At 51.8% G+C, this 10,363-nt stretch overlaps 1 protein-coding gene across 1 annotated transcript; it reads left to right on the forward strand.

Moving 5' to 3' along the window:
* Window positions 1-8,914: 8,914 nt before the first annotated feature.
* Cldn14 (claudin 14) lies at window positions 8,915-9,634 on the forward strand. The gene has a single exon (XM_027929002.2). It carries the CDS (start codon window positions 8,915-8,917, stop codon window positions 9,632-9,634), a length of 720 nt encoding a protein of 239 aa, XP_027784803.1.
* The last annotated feature ends 729 nt before the right edge of the window (window positions 9,635-10,363 follow it).

Genomic DNA, 10,363 nt, shown 5'->3' on the forward strand with positions numbered 1-10,363 from the left:
GATAGTATTTGAACATGGGGCTTTGGAAGGCAATTAGGGTTAGATTAGGTCATGAAGGTGAGATGCCGTGATGGGATTAGTGGCCTTAAGAGAAGAAGAAAAAATTTTTTTGTTCTATTCAGGCCTTCTACTGATTGGATAAGACCCACATTAAGAAGGGCAATCTGTTTTACTTAAATTCTGCTGACTCAAATGTTAATTCCATCCCAAGCATTCTCACAGAAATTTTTTTTTAAAAAAAAGTAACGTATGACCAAATACCTTGGCACCCCATGGCAATAAATGGCAGCTCCATTTCTCCAGTGACTGAAGACCAAAACCTTGGCCATGTCTCTCACCCCTCAGCTAAACCACTGGCAAATCCTGCCAGTCCCACCTTCCAGATGTACTCAGACACCAACATTTTCTCGGCTGTACCTACCTTTATCACTATGACACTAGCCCAGTGTCCCAGTATCTCTTACCTGAATGACCACAATAGCCTCCTATTGGTCACCCTGATTCAGCCCAGAAATGACCTTGGACAAGTTACTTAACCTCTCTAAGACTCAGTTTTCCCAAATGAGGACAATAAACACATTGCAGATTTAAGAATTAAATAAACACCAATGGGAAGACTTAGCTGTGGGTTGGCATATCATAAATGCTGACCAAATTTTGCTATGATTGGTTTTAGTCTTATCATTAATAACTAACAGCCACCTGGGCTCAAAATGAGCCTACAGAGAGTGAGCTTTAAACATCATTATTTTATTTAGCCTCAGTAAATCTTAGCCTTATGCTTTCATTTGACACCACATTTGTAACCACAGAAATATATTCCTATTTCAGTACTCTAATAAATAATTGGCAGAGTCTTACCTAATTCACAGAATAGTTGTCTTGTTCATGATGGCTTCCAGCCCAGCTGTGACAATGTCCTGTTGCTTGGGGTATTTTTTCTAACTTTTTTTTTTCTGTTTTGATGTAAGTCCCAACTGAGCGGATACCCCGTGGAGCTCCGCTGCATTTCCAAGGTAAAGCTTGTTCAGCCCTCTGAGTCACCTTATCCAAACCTGGCCTGCACCTCAAATTTGGGTTTTTATGGTCTATGAAACCAACACATGTTGATTTAACAGAACCAGACATCCAGCCCGAAAAGGTCAGCCATCAGTCCGAGTGCTGCCCAGCCCCTGCACACAACATGGAGAAAGAACTGAGCCCCAAACTCTTTGCAGGTTAAGTGAACTTTACATGCTTTTTAAGCGTGGAGAGGCTGAGCCATGTGCACCACTGTATGGGCTGTTGGCTGCAGGCAAGCCTCGCTCTTGAACTTTGACATCTATGAGGGCTTCCAGATTCTTCCCCCGGGATTCTGTCCTCCACACTTGGGGACATGAAGCTGACTGCTGCTTTGCTTTATTCAGTGACGAATGTGAACAGGCAGATGGTGCTGGGCACCTGTTGGGAAGGAGACTCACTTTCCCACGCCCAGGTGTAAGCGTCGTTCATATCACTTGGTGCTACCGGGCACCAGCTGGGCTGCCAGGACACATAGTCACAGCCTGGTTGACAAGAGCCGCGTAGCCCCTCACAGTTCTAGTGCCTGGAAGTCTGAAATCGAGGCGTCAGCAGGGCTGGTTCCTCCGGGGGCCATGTAGGAGAGCCTTCCCTGGGCCACTGCAAGCTTCTTGTGGTGGCTGGCACCGTCACCCTTCCCTGGCTTATGGCTGCACTGCTCTGCCCTCTGCCCCACCTGCACATGCCATCTCCTCATAAAGACCAGTTTTATCAGATGAGGAGCCACCGGCTTCCAGCATGCCCTCATCTGAATGGACCATATTTGCATGGTGGTAGAGCACTTGCTTTGCAAGTGTGAGGCACTGGGTTCGAACCTAGCACCACATAAAAACAAATAAAGGCATTGAGTCCAAATACAACTAAAAAATAAAAAAAAAAACTATTTCCAAAACAGGTCACATTCTGAGGTATTTGGGGTTGGGACACTCAGACATCTCTTTTGGGGGGATGTGAGTCAATGTCAAGCATTCTTTTAAAGTTTTCCCACAAAACATTTTACTAGTCATCTAATAATCATCTAACACTTTAGAAAATATCCTGTGTTCACTTATTTTTCTTTTTTAACTTTCCTAGATATTTTTTTCTTATATGGCAAGTTCTTAGTCATCCAAACCTTAAAAAATGAAGCACAACAATGTGGAAGAGTTACACGACAATCTCATCAGGAGAAACAGCTCAGAAAAGGCACCCATGGGTTTTATGAGATTAAATTCAATCATTTCATTTAAAAATGTTGACCTACGGCATTTCTAAGGAATTCTAATGAACTTTGGGGAGTTGGAATTAGAGAGATAATGCCTCCCGGGAAAGGGTCTAGAATTTTTGTGGTCACCGTGACTTAGGTTTATAGTTTTTGGTAAATCAATAGCCTTCCATCTTATTGAATTGAAAACGCCTCTGCTGGACTCTAACCACACACCATGATTTCCATTTGTGTTGACACAACCTGTTCTCCAAACCAGTTCTTATATGAAAAATAGGTTGTTCTTCACTCATCCAAAAGAGGGGAGGTCAGCCCATGACGATCTTCTATGTGACCTCAGGGGATGTGTTTCACACTGGCTTTACCACATAACAATGGCCACATAACCGTCATGACGTACCAAGCTCTGATCATGTCATTATCCTAAGACTGTGTGGATGGCGTAGAGAGTTCCCATAAATTTAAAATATCCATAGCCTGCCAGTCTGAAAAACAACCCAAGGAAAGTTACAGAAAGTCTGGATCAGCAGTGAAGGAAACTTGACTTTTAGAGCCAACAACCCCACACAGAGGTGCATCCTCAGAGAATATGAAATGGTTTTTCCAAGGTGGTATTTGATGGCTTCATCATAATCCTTTCATATTTGTGTAAGAAGATGTGCTAAAAACAGAATCTGCAGAATTTCTAGGAAATAAATCCACCTGCTTCCTACATGATTGAGAAAGCCAGCACCCAACGCGTGCTCGGGTGATGCCAATTGAAGCTCTTTCATTCTGTGCAGAGTTCACGTTTTTTATGTTCTCGCGTCGGGTACTTTTGCTACTATCTCTCATGTAAGGGAACCCAGTCTCCCTGGAGTTATCTCCGATCCCAAATCTGAGCCTTTATGGAACACCTCAACAGTAGTGAAGAGGCCGTAGGGTCGGGGACAGGATGACCTTTCTCAAGTTGCTGAACGGGGAAATCAGGGCCACTCCAGCCATTGCTCATTCCAAGACAGCTCTTTGTTTTTTTTCTCTGATAAAGTTATTGGGAGCCACCCTGTTTGTTGGGTCCTCCATCACGGACCCCACACTGTGTCAAGAGCATTTAGAGACAAGGTCACATGTGATGGCTTGTAACCAAGCAGCTCTAAATGTGCTCCAAATGCACGACAGCCCAAAGCTGAAATGAGGCACAAACAGGTGGTTCTGGGTGAGAAACTTGTACCATGCCTGGTTTATGCCCCGCTCCTCTGCACAGGACCTGTGCTCCCATTCTGGGACTGACGCATCCTTCACCAGTCCCAAGGGATGGGTGACAGGAAGCCATGTGTCCATCGGAAAGATTTCACGATAGGGGCTGATTTTGCAAAGGATTAGGTGCCAGCTGCAAGTAGCCAAAGGTGAGACTTGTGAGGGACAGGGAGGCATGGGATTCAAACACCCTCCAGGGCCCATGATCTGCAACCCTCTAAGAAGTGTGGCTGGCCAAAGAGGCTGAGCGGATGCCCCACGGAGCAGGAGGAAGGTCTTCAGAAGACAGGACGATGTGCCTGGGGACATTGGACACACAAAAAGCAGAACTGTCCCATAGCACATCTGTCCCTTTGTCTGGGCCTGGCTGTCCCCGCTGGCCACTGCTGTAGAAATGACGCTTAACTTGGAGATGAAGCTGCAGGGTTTGCACAGCTGGGGTCCAGGCGCCTGGCAGGTGAACAAAGTGTGGGATCCCCCCCGCTCTGCACGGAGGGTGCCTTTTTTTTTTCTTTAATTCTTTCCTTTAAAAATAAATGTAGCTCACAGACTACAGAGGAAGGAGACAACATAAAAATTTATATGGAAAAAAACCTTCATCCCTCAGAGCTGGTGCTCATAAAACCAGATCCAGTTTAAGGGGCCGACGGTAGCTCTGGGGTTTCTCACAGCTGTCCTTCACAGATTTTCACATCACTTTACAGCCCGGGTTTTCTGACCCTGGAGGGAGGACAAGTCAAGTCAGAGCGTCCTCCTGGGCCTTCTGTTGCTGCTCACTCGTCCTCCTGAAAATCAAATTCTCTTATTTTTATTTTTTAAGTCAATTCTGTCTCACTACTGCCTCCAATAAACTTTTTTTTTTTTTTTGGTACCAGGGATTGAACCCAGAGACCCTCAACCACTGAACCACATTCCCAGCCCTTTTTTGTATCTTATTTAGAGAAAGGATCTTGCTGAATTGCCTAGAGCCTCTCTAAGTTGCTGAGGCTGGCTTTGAACTTGCGATCCTCCTGCCTCAGCCTCCATGGCTCCATAAAGGTTCTAAGTCTAAGGGATTTTTTTATTATTTTTTAGTTACAGGTGAACACAATGTCTTTATTTTACTCTATGCCGTGCTGAGGATCGAACCCAGTGCCTCATGCATGCTAGGCAAGCGCTCCACCTCTGAGCTACGCCCCAGCCCTAAGTCTAAGGGATTTTGCCACAGTAATTTTACTTCAAGTTGTTCTTCAGAAAAGGGGATGAGAGGGTGTCTTTAGTCAAATAAATTTAGAAAATACTCTGTTTGAACACTCCCAGGAAAGCTGCGTGTTTTTGCGTGTTATGACGGTCAAAAGTCTTACCAGGGTCCAGCTTTTCTCAAATGTAATTGACTTTTATGTCCTTCATGTGAGACGAACTGCAAAGGCAGCATTCCAAGAAGCACCTCTGAGAAACCCTGCACCAACGCCTGCTCCCCATCGCTGAGCCACAGGATACTGGTCTTGTTAGATTCGGCCCCACCCAGCCAGCCTATCGAGGTCTTTTGGGAACTTGACCTTGGAACGCTTTTTGCTTGGGACTTATCTCTCTAGCCACACACATCAGTGGGGAAAGGGTAGCCGCAGGCAAAGCCAAACACAGCCCTGGACCTGCGGGTTCAGCCCTAGTGCAGCAGCTCCTGTAGGCCAGAGTGGGCTAGCTCCTCCCTGTACACAGAGCCCCGAGGGGTGCAGGGTCTTGGGGTCTGGGGTGCCAGGGAAGAGTTTTCTGCGGTTTGCAGGGAGATACACTCTATTGAAGTTGTTTTTTCATTGCATGACCCAAAGTGAAGGCAATTGCCGGGCAGTTGAATTATTACCTGACGCCTGCAGCAGCTGCTGCTGAGGAGGGAGAGGAGATGGGAGTTGGGGGTTCATTAACACTCACTTCTTAAATTAACAAATCCTTATAGCACAGGTTAAAAATAGCAACCTCATGGTTTCTAAAATTAGCCCTCACCTCTTTCCATAAATATGTAGACCTCCCTTGAACTTGGGCTCCACTTGCCCAGCCTAATGGGGTCAGACAGACTTAGCTTTCATGCCACATTCTTTAGGATCAGTATACTTGGTAATTGACCTTGACAAGTGAGAGGCCACAGAATGTCCTGGACCCAGGACAGCCTGTGGGGCCATCAGCCTGAAAGTGGCTCTGGGCAGGCCTGGGAGAGATCTCAGGGTCCTTTTGGAGACATCTGCAGCCCCTGGGCTCCCTGGAGGAGCGTGGGACTGGCCTGTTTGCTTAGGAAATCCCCCACCCTGGGCGACCTCTCCATCCCCAGCAAAATGGGATGGTGGGTCACCCTGGCCACATAAACCACTGCAAAAGGACCAAGGTCACTGTTCTGGGACAATCTGGGGAGGAGATTCAGCGCCCCAGAGTCCACTCCTCAGCCGCTGACTTGGGGCCTACATAATTGAGGAAGGTAGCGTTTAAAGGAGGAAGGAAATCAAGGACCAGCCAGGTCGGCCATGGGATGCTCCTCCTCCCCTGCACCTCCCCAATTTCCTCAGTGCAAGAGGGTTGGCAGCATGGCGCCTCAGGAGATGTGGGGACTACCAGGCATGTGCCAGCCGGATCCCTGTTACCCACCAGGGTGCCCGTGCTCTCCATCAGAGGGGTCAGACAAAACACACCGGAACAGGAACAAGACTTTGTTCTTATGCTCAAGCCCCGAGTGTAAGGAAAGAACCATATGAAGGAAATGAGGAGGGGAGAGGAAGCTCAGCAGCAGCCCAGGTTTACTCTGGCCAAAGCTGTAGAGGTGGACCCGGCGGAGACTGGACCGTCTCCCACTCACAGCCTGGGGTAGTTGTAGGGGCAAGAGGAAGAGGGAATTCTTGCAGTTAGGCCATTGCTAGAGGGTTGTCAGGTCAGGGAGGTCCTTATGGTCGTCACCTCCATTCTTTGGGGTGGTCACTGTTCTATGTGGAACCGGTGGGGTTATTTCAAGTTGGCAGGATGATGGGGTGTTGTCAGGGGTTTGAGGCCGGCTGAGTCAGAGTGACCTTGGGGTGATCTTGTCTAAGATAGAGGGTGTTTCAAAATGGCACTGCCTGTGTCCAGTTCTTCCAACACCAAGGACACCCAGGTGACTTACATAGAGACAAAGGATGCAGCTTTTATGCCCTCCACAGGGCGGGCAGGGACCACCCGTGTCATTAGGGGTGGGTTTGCTTTGTGCCTGTGCTCTTCATTGTGTCTTCATTGTGTACCCTGTACCTACGTCTCTAGCCCTGGGGGTGACTTTACTGCGCTGACGGAGTAAAGGTAACCAGGTTACCTCAGGCAGGACTCTGCACGTGCGTTTGCCCCTCTTCACCTGGCATCTGCCCCTTATGCTCTGGGACAGTCCCTGGTATCTGTCCTGTCTCAGTGGGTTTGATCCTCGCATCTGGCTCCAGCCTCTCCGAATCTCCGCTGACCCCAGAGTCTCCGAAGGCTGCCCGACTGCCCGGCTCTGTCTCCAGGGGCCTTACGTTAGCTCCACAACCTTGAGGGCTGATCTGCTGGGCAGCCCCCCTTGTTCTGGAAAGTCTGACTGAGGATGGCTCAGCGTCTCACTCCCAGGGCCTCCGGCCGATGAGCTGGCGGTTGGCGGTGTAGCTGCGCTCGGGGTGTGGGTTACCCCCAGCAGCAGCTCTGACCAGGATGGCCCCTTGGGCATTGCTTGGGCCCCACTTCCTCCACAGTAGTGACCACAGGACAGCCGGGACTGGAATGGTGTCCCCAGCCCCTGGACAGGGTGTGTCTATCTGCTAAGTGGAGGGATGACAGAACTTCATGCAGGACCTAGGAAAGGCCAGCTGGGGACAAGGTGGGGAACCTCCTCACGCCTCCTTCCCGGGAGCCTCCTTCCCTCCCTGGTCCCTCCCTCCCTCCCCACTTCCTCCCTCTCCTCCTCCCTCCCTCCCTCTCCCCCTCCCTCCCTCCCTCCCTCCCCCCCTCCCTCCCTCCCCACTTCCTCCCTCTCCCCCTCCCTCCCTCCCCACTTCCTCCCTCTCCCCCTCCCTCCCCACTTCCTCCCCCTCCCTCCCTCCCCACTTCCTCCCTCTCCCCCTCCCTCCCTCCCCACTTCCTCCCTCTCCCCCTCCCTCCCTCCCCACTTCCTCCCTCTCCCCCTCCCTCCCTCCCCACTTCCTCCCTCTCCCCCTCCCTCCCTCCCCACTTCCTCCCTCTCCCCCTCCCTCCCTCCCCACTTCCTCCCTCTCCCCCTCCCTCCCTCCCCACTTCCTCCCTCTCCCCCTCCCTCCCTCCCCACTTCCTCCCTCTCCCCCTCCCTCCCTCCCCACTTCCTCCCTCTCCCCCTCCCTCCCCACTTCCTCCCTCTCCCCCTCCCTCCCTCCCCACTTCCTCCCTCTCCCCCTCCCTCCCCACTTCCTCCCTCTCCTCCTCCCTCCCTCCCTCCTTCCTCCCAGTCTCTCCAAGGGTCCCTGACACTCCAGGCACTACCCAGCTGCAGGGCTCTTGTCACCACAGAGTGTTCTGGATCTTGAAACTTTGAGGTTTATGTTTTAATGTTAACCTCTGGAACGGTTCCACATTCCCTCTCTGAAGGCCAGCTAGAAGCCTTGGTTTTGTGACAACTTCCCTCTGAAGGTCTTCACTGGGGCGGCAGGCTGGGGTGACCTGGAGGCCTGTGCTGGAGGAAGGGAACACTGGCCTGTCCCTGGCTGCAGCACCTGACAAGCTGGTGACCCTGGTGGCCCAGCCCCTTGGCAGCAGTCCACCCTCCCCACATCACATTTGTCCTGGAACCCCGAAGGCAGCATCTGACCACCCTGGAGGGCTGAGCCTCTCCGTGTCTGAGTGGACAGGAAAGTCATCCCCTGCAGAAAACCCTGCATCCTGTGGCAGCCCAAGACTGTTTTCTAATCATAACCAGCATACCAGTCCAGGCTGGTGTGAATAAGATCTGCTGGTTTAACAGCTGTCACTACTGACCACAGAGGACGAAGTGAGACTCAGGTGCTGCAGCAGTGCTTGAGGGTAGAGACATGGTAGAACTTCCCACACATGGTGCTCCCATGCAGGTCCAAAAGGAAATCAGAAAAGGGGGCTCTGGAGTGCCCTTCCCTGAGGTCCCCTGAGGGGGCTGCCCAGACCTGCTGTCATCCTCCCCAGCTCTGGCTTTCCAGGGAAAGCAGCCTATTCTTCCTCTCAGTGAATTGTCAGAAACTATTTTTCAGAATGTTAATTGCTACACCAACTGCCTATGGAAAACCCAGTCTCAGTGACAGAAATAAATGCATTGAGATAATATTTAACCTGTTTCCTTTCTCTCCCTCCTCCCTCCTCCCTCGGCTTTATTAGGACGCCTGCAGGTGCCTGAGGAGCAGCGTGATCCCAGGGCACCAGGGTGCTGCCTGGCAGGGCTAGGCAGGCACCGCAGCCATGGCCAGCACAGCTGTGCAGCTCCTGGGCTTCCTGCTGAGCTTCCTGGGCATGGTGGGCACGCTCATCACCACCATCCTGCCGCACTGGCGGAGGACGGCGCACGTGGGCACCAACATCCTGACGGCCGTGTCCTACCTGAAGGGGCTCTGGATGGAGTGCGTGTGGCACAGCACGGGCATCTACCAGTGCCAGATCTACCGGTCGCTGCTGGCGCTGCCTCGTGACCTGCAGGCGGCCCGTGCGCTCATGGTCATCTCCTGCCTGCTGTCCGGCATGGCCTGCGCTTGTGCTGTGGTGGGCATGAAGTGCACCCGCTGCGCCAAGGGCACGCCCGCCAAGACCACCTTCGCGGTGCTCGGAGGGTCGCTCTTCCTCCTGGCCGGCCTCCTCTGCATGGTGGCCGTCTCCTGGACCACCAACGACGTGGTGCAAAACTTCTACAACCCGCTGCTGCCCAGCGGCATGAAGTTCGAGATCGGGCAGGCCCTGTACCTGGGCTTCATCTCCTCGTCCCTGTCACTCATCGGAGGCACCCTGCTCTGCCTGTCCTGCCAGGAGGAGGCACCCTACAGGCCCTACCAGGCCCAGCCCAGGGCCACCGCTGCCACTGCTGCCACCGCACCCGCCTACCGGCCACCAGACGCCTACAAAGACAACCGGGCCCCCTCGGTGACCTCCGCATCCCACAGCGGTTACAGGCTGAACGACTACGTGTGAGTCCCCCAGGGCCGTCCATCCCTGAGGGCCACTGTCAGGGCTGCTGGGCCCCCTGAGTGACAGCTGATGGATGCAGGGTCCAGCCCAAAGTTTACTTCTGGGTTATTCTGTATTTAAGGGATGTGCTTGGAACACAGGGAAGGGGGAGAAATAAGAGGAGAAAACTCGGTATACCAAAGACTTTTTTAAACCCTTGCTGTTTTTTGTATTTATTATACATATTTATGTGGTGATTTAATAAGAGCTAAATAAAGAGGGACTCGGAGTTTGGCCTGGTGTTTACTTGGGACAAGGTTGTTTATGAAATGGACAGCAGCAGCTTTTGTTTCCAGATGTGGCTCTGTCTCTAAGGTGCGAGGGATCGCAGCCGGAGCCTGGAGGACTTGGGGTTTCAAGGGCTGCCAGCTGTGCCAACGACCACCGTGCATGATGGGAAAATCAGAGGGCAGTGGCTCAAACTCAGCCACAAGATGCTTGAGCGACACCCACAAACCCAGTCACCGTATCCCCACTTAAACTCCGAGGCAGAGCAGGAGGGAAGGGGCGCTCTCAGAGGAAAGAGTTGCCATGATCACAAAGTAGGGACAATGCTGTCTTCTACCATGAGCAGGAGGAGCCCACGGTAAGAACACAAAGTGAGGAGAGAAAACAAAGGAAGCACACCTGGCACGATGACTCTCTAGGTGTCGGCAAGAAGCTTAGGAGCTCTGCTGCCCCCAGGGGCCCCGG

The sequence above is a fragment of the Marmota flaviventris genome, chromosome 8 (assembly GCF_047511675.1).
Source record: "Marmota flaviventris isolate mMarFla1 chromosome 8, mMarFla1.hap1, whole genome shotgun sequence".
NCBI classification, from domain to species: domain Eukaryota; kingdom Metazoa; phylum Chordata; class Mammalia; order Rodentia; family Sciuridae; genus Marmota; species Marmota flaviventris.